Source organism: Fulmarus glacialis, unplaced genomic scaffold (assembly GCF_000690835.1).
Source record: "Fulmarus glacialis isolate BGI_N327 unplaced genomic scaffold, ASM69083v1 scaffold47139, whole genome shotgun sequence".
In the NCBI taxonomy this organism is placed as follows: Eukaryota; Metazoa; Chordata; class Aves; order Procellariiformes; family Procellariidae; genus Fulmarus; species Fulmarus glacialis.
Window position 1 is genome coordinate 1 of NW_009234798.1, and position 16,038 is coordinate 16,038.

Sequence of the window (16,038 nt, forward strand, 5' to 3'; positions counted from 1 at the left end):
CGAAGGGCAGGGGTGCGGAGGCGGGGCGGCGGGAGGTGCGCTGTGGGGTGCAAGGGACCCGAGGCGAACACGCACGTCGCTGCGTCCTGCAGGCCTGGTGTCCGTGACACGGCCGCCCGCGACAGCAGCGGAACGGGGTGGACAATGAGGGGCCCTCCTGCTGCTGCTGCGGCGTTTCTTTAATAGCCAATTCCAGAAAGATCGGCGCTGAGAAGGCGGCAATTGCATCACCGGAACACAGCGTTATTTTATGCATTAGAGAGTACTCTAGATCAGTTGTTTTTGTAAACTGAAGCAGTTACTTGAAGAATCATATTTACATACCACGTAAGGCTCTAGGAAAAATAATTAAAGAATGTTAAAAATGTGTTCTGCTTTATGCTTAAGTGCTGGCTTTTCAACACCGATTAGAATAATGCATCTAAAATCCAAATATAAAGGCAGTTACATTAACGGTTGCCTCAGTGTCCTTTTTTTTTTTTTCTTTAAGCAGAGCACCTCTCAGGAATACGCTCTTCAAAAGTGGAAAGAGCCCATTCTACAATGATGAATGCCGACATGGATGGTATAAGTTCTTACTGTTCTTCACCATTATTCTTTCTACTTAATGTAATTTCCAACTGTTTCAGAGGTTGCATTAAAACTCATATGATTTATTGCAGCTGTTGAGGCTGAGAATCAGGTGGAATTAGAAGAGAAAACACGGCTTATTAATCAAGTTTTGGAACTACAGCACACACTTGAAGGTTAGCAGTTATCTGACATACCAGATTTTTTTACAAGCACACAGTAATAAGCGAAAGAAGAGAACCTTACTGTTCTGCCCTACCTTAGTCAGTGTCCAGAAGTATGTCACTTCGGCAGTTGAAGGTACATAAGCAAGGTCTCAGAACTATTTTTTTTTCCTCTTTATGCAACGTAATGTTTGCTCGACTCTCGTAATACACATCAAGCAGAAGGGGCAATACGGTTAACTTTCCCAGGCTCATTTAGTTGAATACATCTTTGAGTCTGCTCATCACTGAACTTTTGTTTCCAGATAGTTTACTTTGCAATAGTTTAATTCAAAAATTCAAGAAAAGAACAAAGATACAGACTAACAATAAGTTTGTGTAACAACTTGGTCAAAATACTGTAGTACAAAATAGTACAGGAAAAATGGGCTTTAGATAAAACTTGTGAGTAGTACAGTGTTTTGTAAGATAATGCCTTATGGCAAAGTTTCCTGCATTAAAAGTGTGAATAGTTTGATGTAGGCACACAGAACATATTCATTATTGTATGCAACAGTGTCTAATATTTTTCTTATAATATCACCTTCACAGATCTCTCGGCACGAGTAGATGCTGTTAAGGAAGAAAACTTGAAACTGAAATCAGAAAACCAAGTTCTTGGACAGTATATAGAAAATCTGATGTCAGCGTCTAGTGTTTTCCAAACAACTGACACAAAAAGCAAAAGGAAGTAAGGGTTGACTCACAGATGATGTCATTGTATTGCTGCTGTCTTTTTTTGTTTTAATTGGCATAGGCTACATGAGCTAAAATACCTTAGTTTGTGGCTTTACTGGATACCTGAAGATTATAAACTTTGGTGATAAACAGAATTAAGAACATTATCATGAACAGGAGACATAAATTGTGTATTGTTAAGATTAAGCAATGTGCAAATGTAGCGTAGAGACTTACTAAACTTTTGTATTTGTTTTAAAAATGAGCGTATCTTGTTAAAAATGGGATTCAGTTTGTCAGGTTAAACAAAAGTCTGTTGGCGCTCTTTGAGGTCTTAGGGGAGTGTTCTTGACTAGCAAAATAATACAGTTACAATATTGTGTTGAAACCTCATTTGGTAAGAATATTCAAAGTCTAACTGCATCACCTTTTTCACCTCAAATATATTTGGATTACTGTACAGTACTGTCCATAGCTCTGCAAAGCAGCTTTCAACAAAAAAACAGTTAAGAATTTCTATGAAGTAATAACAGTATGACATTATTTGCAGGGCTTGTGTACAGAAAAACGCTTAAGATTTTTTGGGAAAGGGGAGGGTAAGGGAAGAGGAACAAAGATAAGTAACTTATATCAGGGAATTACCAAATTGATGCAGTATCAGAGTGTTTGTAAGATGTACACTTCAAATAATTTTCACTTTCCTCTTTCCTCAAAGAATGATCAGGCACAGCATCATGATGTATGATCTTCCTGAAGTTTTTTCAGTTGTGTGATGAAGAGTTAAATAAAAACCTGAGTAATAAGCTTTACAGAAACAGAAGGTCAACAGTGTTCCTCATGCTTGTTGTGAACAATCTGCAGTGAGGAACTGAGAACAAGTCTTTTCTTGCCACCTTTTACTTTCCTCCTGAAGTGCCAAACTTGTCTTTGCTTCAGGCCTTAGAGCAACTGTTTTCCTGCCCCAGAGCCTGAGCTTGTGAAGTACCTCTTGAAGCACTGCACAAAAACATCTAAGGCAAAAGACTGCAGTGGAACAAAGGTGGCTTTTGCCTCTCAAATCTCTGCTGCTCTGAGCAATGTCTAGTGTCAAGGTGCCCTGCTTTTTACTGGCTTGGCTGTTTGTTAGCAGGTTTTGTAAAGGAGCTCAGCCCAGATTACGGGTCTGAGCACTTCCCATAGAGGCAGCGTGTCTAGCATAATCAGTATTAAGGGAGAGCAGAAGCTAAGTACAAACAATGATCTAAGTTTCAGCAGTACTCGGTTGCATCTGTTTCATCTTGCCATACAGCAGCATTGCAGACTTATTTATGGATGTTACCTAGAACTGAGGTCTGTCTCTTAGTAATGAAGCCATTGTACTTTACCTTTTAACGAAAGGAAACCACTAGTTCAAGGATCTCTTTCAACGTTGCTGTGATGAATTCTATAAAATAAAGCTGCAGGAACTGAATGAGTGGATGTAATAGTAAAATAAATCCCTCTCAAACCCCAAGCTTCTTGGCAGCTAAGCACTGCTGTGTCTCCAGTGTAAGCTGACATTGTGAGGTTCCACCCTCCCAAGGAGAGGTCTCCCGTTTCTCCCCATTTGAGATGACTGTACAACGCTCACTGGAGTGTCAGCAAAGTCAAATGACTGCAAACAAAGCACTAATAGTTCTGTCTCGAGGGCTGTTTATAAGTCTGAGTCAAGAAATATGATGATGAAGAAGGTTTTACCCACCAAGGCACAAATGGCTGATACCGTTTCTGTCATGGGGTCCTGTAAACATCCAAAATTATTTTTAATCTATGGACTACTCTCTCACTTTACTGCGTATCTGGAACTCTAAATTCATCCAAGAATTGCTAGCAGGTAGAGTAGATCACATGGTTAGTCCAGGGTTTGAGCATTAAAAAAACCGAACAATCACACCAAGCACTTGACTTCTAAAGATTGCATTGCATTACAACCATCCTAGCTTTAAAGCCATGTCACTGCACATCTCCATCTGCACTGTAGGAGAACAAGTGGTAACAGAGCATGCGCTTGTTAGACTTCAGCAATTTCCCGAGATCAAAGTGATCTTAAAATCATGGTTTTGTATTGTAAGATTGGATAGTGATATTTTATCCATCGGTGTGTATATAGTAGTCATTTCATCTATATACCATTTTACGTCCCACTACTGTGGCCTTCACTTAACTTATGAACATTTTAAAGATGTAGTATTTCTGACTTTACACTAAATAAAAAATTCTGATTTGTCTCGATTAGTTTGGTTTAACATTTGTAAACCCCAAAACTTCTCGTAACTATCTGTAGTCAAAAGGTGGAAAAGTAGTAGGGTTTGCCATCTACATGGCAAGAGGTGTCTGAATAGCTGTTTCTACATCGCTGAAGTGTCAGAAAGACTAGATGTAATTAGCAAGTATTAAGATTAAACCTGGGTTAATTAATTTATTTTCAGCAAGCTTCCAGTTCCTGACGCACTTGGTATTTTCACCCATGAATCTTACATTTCTGTGTATTTTTCTGTTCTGGCTAAAGGAAAAAAAAGGATTGGTAAACTGCATCCAGTGTTGTCAAAGCTAAAACTTACACCTCTCCACACGGGAGAACTTTAAGCCAAGTCAGAATAGAAGAGATACCTTTTCCTACACAGGTAATGAGCTCTACATTAGACAGAAACCAGAATTATTACTTCATCATACCTTCATGAAGGTGGAAGCTAACTGAGGAGTAGCTTCAGTCGTGATTAAATAAAAAGTCATCAGTCCTACTTAGCCTTCCCTAAATACAGAAAATTCTCAGTCTGGGATTTGGTGTCCTCAGTAAGACCACTTTTACTAAGCTACAATGTAGCTGGTGGGAGCATAGACTGGGGAGGTCTGATACTCAAGGAGTTCCAAAGATGACTGAGTTTTAATAGCAAGGCATCCTGCAACTGGATTTAGTTTGTTAATTTCAAAGCATTTTCAAGCAGCCATGATAGCAAGATCAAGTATTTTTCCCAAAATACCTGTTCAGATATAAATGGACTACATGCAGGAACTGGGGTGAAATCTCAATGTTACAAGTCTCAATGGAAGGGGGTTCCCCTTCTGCCTGGCTTTCTAGATCTAGATCCTCAAATCCCCAAAGCTCTGATATTTCTCCCCTAATTACTAGCATAAGAATAGATCCCAAGTAAGCTGATGTGCAGAAGGATGTCTTCTATCTCCAGATTCCAGGTAGTCGAAGTCATTAAGTCAGTATTAAAGTGAGATAGGCCTTAGAGAGTCAGTAGTATTGCAAACAGCACCCTTGAGTCATGGCCTCACAAGACCATTTTACCCATAATAAATGGCTCCTTATTTACTGAAGTGAGGTACAAGCAAAAATGTTGATGGGGCATTAAGACTTTATGGGAACCTTAAGTTCAAAACCCTAAGGGAAGACTAACATCTCCTATGGGGTGAACCAATCCCTGGAGTAACTATATCACATCAACCAACCAAAAAAAAAAAGAAACAAACAAAACCCAACTCCAAAACCACACCCAAAATGCTGTAACAATTCCAAAGGACTTTCACCAGGCTCAGACATTGAAAAGGAGTGCTGAAATGCTCCCTGACAGCTCACAGTAGCTGTTGTTAGCAGGATACCGCATTGGTAACAACTTCTATCTATTGCTGAAAAGTCACAAGCAGGAGGAGGAATTTGGAGTCCTCACTTCTTATCTTTTGCATGTAGACCCTAAATAAAGAGGAGGGAACTTGCATTTAACTTTAAAAAAAACCCCAAAACCCAAAAGAAAACCCCACACCAAACCAAAACCCAAAAACCAACAAAAAAATCAGAGGCCTTTCCATGTAGGTCACACAAAATAGAGTCCAATATAATTAACTTTCGAACACTTCAACACAAGCACTTGAAGACACTGGCTTCTTCATTAGGGTTAATTAAGCATTCATTTGTTAGAGACTTCCATGGAATCTTTGCTGACTCGATTTGCTGTGAAAGTATTTCTTTCTTAAGTGAACTAACTTCTTGCCAGGCACAAGGAAATCTGTTAGGTTCCTTATGCATTAATGTATTTCTACTTGTTTTTAACGTATGACTGCTATTGCTAGCATTTTACATCCTACTAATATTACAGGCAGCTGCCAAGCAGCAAGAGGTTTCTGGTGACTGCAGTTTTATTGCCTGTTTTAATATACAACTGAACTTCAACAAAACAAAGTTTATTTTACAATATGCAGTTTATTTAAACTATATTATGAGAATGCCCAGTTACTCACATCTGTAAAAAACTTAATCCATCAAAAATTCTTATCTATATTAATAAATTTCATGTTAAGCAAGAATTATTAAATATTTTTAGGAGACAATGTACACTTAGCAAGAATTCTATAAACAGAGGTTATACCACTCTGGCTTGGAACATGAGAATTATAAAAGTTTGAAAAAAATTATCTGTATATCACTTCTGCAGATTTGATATCTGCATTCAAAAGTAAAACAAGTCACATCAATTACCACTTGTTCTATGAGTATTCTATTTTAAAATATCTTTTAAAAATAAATTATTGTAACCAATGTCTAAAGTGAACAGGTGACCACCCATGTAACAAGATCAACTAAAATAAATAATTTACAATAAAAATTGTTGCTAGCACTAAATTATCATACAAAAACCAATTATTGCATTTAGCTCTGCACAGAAAAAAATACCTTTTCTCATAGCAATGTGAACTGCTATAGATGCTACATCTATACTATCATTCTCTTTTAACTGAAAAGTGTAAACAGCTAATTTTGTGGTAGAGCTGCAAAAGTATTATAATTTATTCATGTTTTTAAAAAATATTTAGAGTAAGTTTATCTCCAACTAATACTAATTTCTAGGAATCTTCAAATCTTAAGAATCTTCACCTTAAAACCAGTTGGCCAACTTGTAACTTCACTTTTATTCTGAATTTGAAACATGAGCTAACTCCTCACAGATAGTATTTCTCCTTAAAAAAGGGAATTAAGGAAGTTTGGGAAGGTTAAAAGAGGTTAGAGAATTAAAATAGGAGGTTAAGTAGCAATGAGTCCCCCTTTTTCCTTCAAATCTCAGGAACTTGCATGCTGTCAGGCCCACTGAAGTGGCATACCAAAAGTTACTATTCTCTAGATCTACAAATACTAGCTGGAAGTAACTCAGTCCTTTCGTACTCTTCTCTTGCGCACTGATTTCAGTGGACCATCTCCAGAACCTATGCTTTCATCAGCTTCTTTCATCTGAAAAAAAAAAAAAAAATTCAGCATTAAAATGTTAAACCAATTTTAATTTAATTATTGAAACTGGCATGTTACTTTCTTCCTCCTCCTGACCCCCCCAATCATATTATCATTAAATGCAACACTTAAGTGATAGGACATTTTTTTTCCACAATACTAATCTAACAATAAAGTGGGTAGAAGACTCTTCCTTTCTATATTTAGAAGGAAGAGAATAGTACATCAAACTGATGTCAGAAATTTGGTTTTGCCCATTTACTCACTGGTTTAAAAGTGGTGGCTTATTAATGAATTTAGCAACTTCCTTAAAGCGCATCTTATGCTAATTTTAATTTCTACTTCCTAACCAAGAAGCATTTAAAACATTCCAATTGCTGCCTTTGGAGAGCTACAAATAGAACAAACTGTTCTTAAATCAGATGTGTTCTTCTCAGTTTAAAAGTGATTAGCTTACAGAGGTGCATGAAAAGCCTTCCCAACATGAACTCCATCCTCAGACAATGCACTGCTTCCTCACTTTCCTGCATCACCTAATGGCAAGCACCTGATTCAGAAGGAGCAGCTCACAGAATGTGGCACAACCTGAGTAAGGACATGGTGTGCATGACATCTCCCAAGTAGGTCACTAGCTAACTCATGACAGAAACTTGTACACCCTGAAAATACCCAGAGAAGAGCAAGCTGTAACCTCATTGTGATATTGTGTAATGGCATACACACATTCAGATCTTGTTATTACTTTCACAAAGAGTCACATGCATCTTAATGGTGTTCATCAGATACTGTATTCCTAGGTAAATATACAAGGGGAAAAAAAAAACCTTCTTACAGGAACAAGAGGAAGTACTGAATAAGGGATAATTAATGAAGAATTTCAGTGCTGAAACAATGCAAACTCATGCAAGGTACAGTTTCCTAGAGGAGTTTTATATGAAAAGGAGTCAACATTACATTAAACCACTCCCCTAATCTGGGAAGGGACTCATTTAGGGAGTGACAAGCAGAAGATGACCAACAGAAATGGTATGGGTGGATCTAAAGCGTTTCAGACATACCAGAGTTTCTAAATGGAAGGATAATGAGTAGTTGATGAGCAAGAAAAGCACACACAAATTCCATTCTACAATGTTATTTTCTGAAAAACACTTTATAGATTATCTGGTGACTGGATTAATCTGCACAAGAAAAATGAAACTGCAGGTGTCAAATTCAAAACCAGTATGGTCATTTTGCTTAAAACCTTATTTTGGAATCAAAAAAAAAAAAAAAAAAAAAAAAAAAAAAAAAAAAAAGATAACTGAAAGCTTAAGGTTTTCCTAGGTCTCACTGAAAGGCTATTTGGTTAGAAGCACATATTCCGTCAATTAAGTAGCATGATAAAAAGAGACTGACATCTACTGCAGCATCCAAATTTTCAAGCCTTGCAATTCATTTGATAAGCTGTTAAAAACCTATACTCCTGTAAAAACATTTCATGTTTAGAGACCTGCATGATACTATACCTGTATTTTACAATAAGTATCACCTCCTAGCCAAAATTACACAGAAAGATGTATGTTTCACAAACCTATTCGGAGTATTTGAGGTGTCAAACTCAAATAAAAACACATCCCCACCTCATGATTTGTTTTATGGCTGAACAGAAGAAAACTCTTGTTGTAGGTAACGGGGCTCAGTTAGAAGTGCAATGTTGGACAAGGGCAAAGAGAAAATAGGGGAAAAAAACCCCAAACTTACCTCATCTTCTGAACCAGATTTATTTGACTTATCGCCTTCTTCTTGACTTCCATCTGCAACTTCATTTTCTTCTTTTTCACCAATATCTTCACCTCCTTCACCCTCATCTTCTGCAGAAGAAATAAATTAATTTTACTTTGTAAACAGAACTATATTAAAAATGCACTATATCCAGACACACTAGTAAGAAAAAGAAGCCAGTTTCAGTCTTAGAATGAACTGCTTGTTTACAATAACCCATAAAACCATCTCTGTGATACAGAGAGTAGAATTCTCACGAATTAGTAGAAATTTATCACTGTCAGATTTAATAACCAATTTTAACAGCTTCAGCCTAGCCTCTTTTCACAATAGCACATACTCTCTTCAGACTTGTAAGTGACCAACTAAAATGATGACCTTAAGTTGGTTTCCTTCAAGGAAGTCCTCAAATCCAAGTATTGTATTAGAGAGTTTTGAGACCAGAGTCCAAAATAGGACAACTCAGGCATCCCAAATCTGACTAATTCTGACTTAGACAGCAAAGTACAATATCGCAGTTATCAGTCATCCATCATGGGGGACGCCTACATCTTAAGAGAACTCCCCTTTTCAGCAGGGAATTCTTTTGGCATACTGTTTTGGTTGAGGGATAAGCAGCTCTGTGCTTACCCCCTTCTTAGGCATTATTGCAATGCAGAAACTAGTCAGAAAAGCATTGTACTCCCCTCAGCTCACTCAAAGTATGTCCAGCTTGCATACTAGGATAAAACTATTCACGAAAAGCAGTAAGCTTTCTATGAGACCTGGTGTCAGTTTGACCTTTGAACTGACAGGGACTGGAGAGGGGGAAAAAAAAGTAAAAAAAAAAAAAGTACCTTTTTACTCTCCAGAATTCCCTGGACAAACTATAGGCTAAGCAACACAGAGGCAGTTTCTACTTTTTCTGACTGAGGCCATGCCGCTGCACTAAAGAGCAGTGCATGCACCAAATATTGCGAATTCTAGGCTGCTCTCTGATCAGCACGTAGGTTGCCCTTCTAGGATAACCAACTCTCTATATTCTGCATATTTTGTGAAGGAAGCCAGACACCCAACTGTTTTGATTTCCACTTTAGGCTTCAGTAGTTACAAGCTGGCACTCCCATGCCTGCATTTCAGGTATCTATGCTCATTATAAGAACTAAACCTCAGCAACCACAGCATGATTCAAAGAAAAGTTACTGGGGTTTGGCAAGTCTCTTCCTTTACTTCAAACTGAGGTCTTGAAGTGAGAATTTCTAGAAATTGAGTACCTTTTGCAATGTTTTCTATCAAGAGTAAACAAGAAATCATATCTAAATCTGATAGAAAGGATGTAAGATGGCACTTTACAACTTAACAGTCTGTCAGTGGCTCAGCTAAAAACAGTAATGAAGCAGTGCTCAACTCTATCCTTGTCAGGTCATGCCTACATCTCATTAGCACTTCAGCCTTAAAAAAACCAAAAAAACAAAACCAAAGAGCCAACACCCACCCCCTGTTTCAGCTCAGTAAAACTGAAACAAAAGTAACCATATAAATTCAGATGGTAGTCACGTGTAAGATGCAACTCTCCCAATTCTTGGTGACGAAAATCTAGAAAACCCTGATTTATTAAAATATTTGAGACTTCTGTAGGAGTACCAAAAAACTTTGCCTACAGTATAGCTATAAATTGAGCCAAACAGTTCATAATAATTACTGAAGCTCTAAGAAATTAGTTTTCCCATCTGTAAATACACCTGATACAGGTCTACAATAACATGTCTCTGCTATTGTCATCAGAAGGAGAAATAGGACAAAAAAAGGGAGATCATAGTTTAAGATAAATGTAGACAAAGATTTCTGTTCTAAAAATAAGCCCTTAACAGAAGAGCTTGGCAAAAATTCAAAGCCTTTGCTCATATTCTAATGAAGAGATTAGAAATTTTGAATTATGCAAATCCAGCACCTCCCGTAAGTACTAGTTTCAACAGAGGGGAAAAACCAAAACAAACCAAAAAACTTCAGACATCAGAAGTAGTAAACGGCAGAACTGGACAACTATACTATTTAAAATTATTAATTTTAATTTAGTCTAATATGAATTTAAATGGTATTTCAATAAATAAATGTATTCACAAATAAGGTTCAGACTGTGCCCCTGAAATTCCATTTCTTGTCAGCATTCTTCTACTTCCTGGAATATTTTTCTAGAGGGCAAGGAAAGCAAGGAAACAAAGCAGATGAGCAGACAAGTCAAGAACGCATCATCCTTTAGCAATGTCACAAAAATTAACACAGAACAAAATAAAACAGTAAATCCCATGGACAATGCCCTTCAAGAAGCACTCTGCCAGCAACTCATTCTCACTGGAGCCAAAGAAATCTACAAGTGTTTCTGAAATTTGCTGTTGTGCCACGCTTTTTCTTCTTTTTTTTTTTTTCTTTTTTTAATAGCCCCATGATAACATGTGGATCTCAAGTCATTCAGTATTCCACAGCTCAAACCCCGTTACCTTCAACTCCAGAAAACAAACAAACAGATAATGACTATAAAGGAATTGTAAAGATTATTAGGATCCAAAGAGACTAACAGAAAATATTTATGACTACAGATACCAACTGAGAAATCTCAGAGGAAACACATCCGTGTCTGATGAAGGCTGGCATGCACCAGCTTGAAGTTCTACCATCAACAAGGTGGCAGAGGGGAAAAAAAACCAGAAAGGAGAGACCATTTTCAAGTCCTGGCCCAAATTACTTCCCTTTCCCAGAACCTGAAGGAGAAGCCTCCCTTCCCATCTTCTTTGTATCCTTTATAAGCTCTCTTTTTGTCTCCTCCATTTCTCTTCTCTCTGTAGCAAAAAGAATCAGCAGAAGGAGGCAGAAGACAAATTCTCTAATGCTTTCAGATACGAAGAGGCAAAAGAGTGATAGAAAAAAAGGAAAGATTTCAACCTGCAAATGTAAAAGGTGGCAGGAAGCTAAGGGAAGCTAAGCAATTCTTCTTGAAGAAAGAGAAACCAGGAAGTCCTATGACAGCAAAGTGTAATCCTTCCCTCTGAAGCCTAGAATTTACTTGAAAACCTTGGAATAGTTACACAAAAGCTAGCTATGTCGGTTTTACTCTGTGTTCAATCTAGTAACGAAAAGTAAAGGTCTAAAATGAAACATACTTTTGAAACATCATGAACAACTGTTCCAAGTGGAATTCTTTAAAAAAGTCGTGGGAGCTAAACAGTGTTCCTCTGCAATTGCCTGGACCTTATTTGTAACATTCAAACACACACTTTAACGTATTATTTATTAAGTGATGTGTTGTAATTAACTAAATTTAACAGACTGACTTAACAGAAGGATATTGGAATTCAGGTATCTCAGACAGCCTTGCAACAGTAGCATACTAGGTACAAAACATATCTATGATCTGCATCAAGACTGGGTAAAAGAAAACAGGTTCTGTAATTGAAGAGCAAAGAGCAGAAAAAGTACAGGAAGGTCAAAAGGAAAATGTAGGAAGATACAGTGCTGAAATGCTGTACCTACTATTTATGCTAATATAAAAAATATACATATCATAACTAAAATAATTAAATGCCTAGGTAAGGCTCTCGCATGGTAAGGCAGATGGACTAAGTTTGGTGTGGCAAGCATTGTGCCAACAACGTACTCAATTCTGTAAGTACTGGCATGGGAACATCTGATGCTGAGTAAACTTTTAAGTCATGCACGCAGAAGCCATCAGCACTCATGGAACATAGTGCAGAGACAGACAAAACCCACAAAGTTTCAGTCAGTAATACACAGTGATGTCAGTACTACGAAAAAAACCAACCCATGAATGTCTGCTAGGTTTCTAACTTTCCATGCCAGTCACTTCTCACTTTCTTTGTTCCTACCAAGGAAGAGTGAAGTAAGAGGCAGAATCTTGCAAAGGTCTAAGGCTAAGGATTTTCTCATGGCAGCCAAGGTAATGCACTGTGAGTTAGGCAATTTGCTTTTTATTCACTACAATAGACTCAGGGAAATGCTAACAGAACATAAAAGCCATAGCTGAATAGTACCAGTAATCTTTGACACAGTAACACAAGATTATTTTATTCTTGGATGCCAAAGTATAGCTCAACCTACTGAATCGTTGATTTCTCCCTTGGGCAAGAAGGACAGACCTCTGCAGGCATACAATGCATTGCTAGAAAGCAACACGAAGCAGCAGACTTCAGTATTTCAAGTCTACTGTATTTTCAGGCTTTAACAGAGTTACTAAAATCAGTAACCAACAGAATAGTTCAAGGTACAGCCCTCCCACAGAGGAGTAAGCAGAAAGACTTATGTTAAAGATTTAAAGCTATAGCAGAAACATTTTAAAGACAACAATGTGACTTTAACCAATTCAGGTACATATATCTGAACCATTCAGATGTGTTCAATATATGAAATATTTAGAAGGGAGAAAATATGTATCACTGTCTACAAACATAAAAAGACTGTCGGGAACACATTAATTTCTTAAAAGTGAAAAAATACCGAGGAGAGCCTTACTTTCTGCTTGTATTTATCAAAGAGCTACTAGCCATGGAATGCCACTCGCTGGAGGTTGTCAAAGAGAAAAAGAAGACTCAGAGCAAGGCAGGTTTTGTATATTCTAAGATAACTGGTTGTAATTATTGGCAATGCAATCCATGAACTAGTCCTATTCATGCCTTTATATTTAATCAAACTGCAAGCTGGCTTGCTCATCTTACCATCTTCAGCAGTATCTTCATTTTCTTTTTCTTCTTCTAATTCTATTTCATCATCTTCTAACTCCTCTCTCTCTTGGTTTAGTTCTCCCTTTGTAATTGGCTTAGATATATCAGTTTTTTTGAAGTCAGTATCTTCACCTGTTTTCTACAACAAATTAAAAATCAATTTATATTTAAACTCAAATTAAGAATTAAACACAACAGCCACTGTAAGCTAAGTAATATCAATGGCATATTAAAAGTGTATATTGTTGCACAGATATTAAGAGTTTTCAAATAAAGTATTAAGGATAAAACCAAATAAAAAAATATAGTAAATTTCTCTAACCTTTGCTGGCCAGCAGAACAACACACCTAGACCAACAGGGAGAGCAAGAGTCAAGATGTAAAGAACCCAGAGCCATGGGTGGTCTTCTGCAGCAGTCACCAGTTGACTAAACATACCAGGCTATATTAAAAACAATTAAAAAAAAAAAAAAAAAGAGGAAGATTTTGTGTTTACATCCCTCTCAACACTTCAGTAAGTTTATAAAGTGTACTGTATATATTTTAAGCCTTATGTTGTCCAAAGAAACCCCTTCTTTACCTTTGCTTTTTAATGACTAACACAATATTGGATTTCAATACTACTAAAGTAACAACTTGACAGATTGCAAATAATTAGCAGGTGCTAAATAAGAAGGAACAAACCTGGTACTCCAATCATACTAGACTGGCCACTACTCAATTTTGTAAAGCGACATTTGGATTCTTGGCAACCTCACACTTTACACCCTTCCCAGCGACTGTATTTTTTCCCCACGCTGTGCTAACTCAGCTGAAAGCTCCCAAAGCATCAAGAACCTCAGAGCAGCAGCCAGCCTCCTGAAGAGCAATGTTTTGCTCCATCTGTACTACCGCGTTCCCTCCTTTGACAGCCAATTATTCAGGGAGTAAATTGTCCTCCCAGCCCAGTTCTGACTTACACAGCAGAGGTAGGTAGGCAAGTGCCTGGTTCAGTAAGACCTCTGGAAAGGGTGCATCAGCAACTAAGGTAGGAAGTTTGAGAGGCACAGTGGAGTGAGGGGACTCAAGGGAATATTTTTTGCTATTGTGTGTACAGGTATAGATGCAGGTCCAAACATAAAACCAAACATTTCAGAAAAGGGCAAGGTTGTGGGAGGAGGCGGCTTTCCTTATTGCATGGGCAGATACACAGTTGCTACTTGCTGATCCTATGACAAACAGCAGCTGTCAGGAATTGGCCACATTTGCCACCAACCCATCATTTCTTTCCCACAACTGCAGGCCTGCTCTTGCCATTCAATCAAAGAAAAGAGAGGACTGTTAGAAAGAAGCTGTAGTCGGTAAAGGCAGCCACTAGAGGGGCCCATGATCCCGTACGTCAGGACAAGTTCATCCTACAGCATAGGAAAGAGATCTAGAAAAAAATCTGGCAGCTGGCCAAGTGTAGTATACAAACAAGATGTGGATGCGGGCATAGAAACAGAAGAACAGATGCAGCTCCATAAACATACGTGCACTATTTTCAGAGCTGCATAATATACACCTACACAGCCAAAGACCTAAAATTATTAAACAGAAAAAACACATGACTATTTATCCATTACTCACAGGAGGGAAACATCTAAAGAATATATATAATGCAGTTAGCCACAAGTGAAAAGAAAAAAAAAAAAGAAAAAAAAAAAAGGTCTTTGAGTGTAAGTAACTCAGCTTCCACTTGCTGACAGGTACTGAATTTCTAGTATCACCAGGAACAGCAGAAGACTCATTAACTATAATGAAGCCAATTTCTCACTAGGTGTTTAAGTAAAATGTTGTACCCTTTTAATTTCAAGAGGATATTGATCTGGGAAAGGTAAAAAGCCAAACTACAAGAAAAAAAAAAAACTATCATAGTTATTCAGCAAGATTATTAATTGAATACAAATTAATATTCTGTCAACATTAATTGACAGAAAATTCTTCCAACAGCACATCTTCCTCACTACTTTTGGCTATCAAGAACATAGTAAAGCTTATACCTCATTAGCACTTGCTACTAATTTCTTCAAGCCCCAGCCATCTGCTGCCCAACGATCTGCTACTTCTTTTTCTGAACATATAATGAAGTTATCAAAGTAGATATCAGACGTCATAGACCAGAGTTCTAAACCAATAGCACTGACAGTGGTCATCTCAAACGGGTGAAGATCTTCAAAATAGTCTGGGTTCGGTATTCTCCGAGGGCTCCAGATTCCCTTTTAAGGAAAAAAAAATGTAATCACATTACCTATACCTCACTAAAAAACAAACTGTGAAACAAATTTTAAAATACTTAGAACTTCCCGACTATTTTAAATGCATTATTTAAAAAGACAAGCAGTAGAGTTTAACCTACATAAAAACAGAATTGGAAATAGCCTATAGGATTTTGGCAGATGGGTCTCAATTTTCTGGCTTAGGGCAGACCTCTTAAAATTAATTTTTTTTGTCCATAGTGTTACAGTAATAACTGACTGTACAAAGTATCTCCGTTCTTCCTGGTACTGGTAATTCCAAGCACAGTCTTTATAAACTTCCTAGAGTAAGTCTAGCAATCAAATTTCCTAATACTGCAGGAAAATAAGACATTGGTATTACTTCTTCTTCTAGTCTCTCCTTATGTAACATATAGTTTTGGCTTTTGTTCATCAACATAGCATATACATTTTTGTAAGGGCACTGGTCAATAGTTTGTGGCCAGTGATGGAATCTTCTGAGGTAAGCATCTATTGTCTGGTGGCCTAAGACTGCAGGGGAACTACATCCCGTGATCCACACAGTCCCTTCCAGTGTACATATACATGTGTATATATAAAATATAATTTTTTTTTTTTTATATATATGTGTGTGT

The 16,038-nt window shown here is 37.4% G+C and overlaps 2 protein-coding genes across 2 annotated transcripts; one reads left to right on the forward strand and one right to left on the reverse strand.

Annotated features, from left to right (window-relative positions):
- The first annotated feature begins 495 nt into the window (after window positions 1–495).
- On the forward strand, window positions 496–1,882 carry SCOC (short coiled-coil protein). The gene is made up of 3 exons (XM_009585756.1): window positions 496–565; window positions 663–746; window positions 1,326–1,882. The coding sequence occupies exons 1-3, from the start codon at window positions 544–546 to the stop codon at window positions 1,466–1,468; spliced, it is 249 nt and encodes an 82-aa protein (XP_009584051.1). The 5' UTR covers window positions 496–543; the 3' UTR covers window positions 1,469–1,882.
- Window positions 1,883–6,615: 4,733 nt separating this feature from the next.
- Window positions 6,616–15,403, reverse strand: CLGN (calmegin; the record flags this gene model as incomplete). The annotated part of the gene is made up of 6 exons (XM_009585757.1): window positions 6,616–6,696; window positions 8,434–8,543; window positions 11,193–11,270; window positions 13,161–13,305; window positions 13,489–13,608; window positions 15,188–15,403. Coding segments are annotated over 6 exons (750 nt in total), but the record flags the coding sequence as incomplete, so codon positions are not given.
- Window positions 15,404–16,038: the final 635 nt, after the last annotated feature.

Excerpts from the sequence above, each read along its gene's own strand:
- SCOC (XM_009585756.1), top strand. The coding sequence starts at position 544 with ATGATGAATGCCGACATGGATG. Across the intron at positions 566-662 it reads GATGAATGCCGACATGGATG|CTGTTGAGGCTGAGAATCAG; the intron begins GTATAAGTTCTT and ends GATTTATTGCAG. Across the intron at positions 747-1,325 it reads ACTACAGCACACACTTGAAG|ATCTCTCGGCACGAGTAGAT; the intron begins GTTAGCAGTTAT and ends TCACCTTCACAG.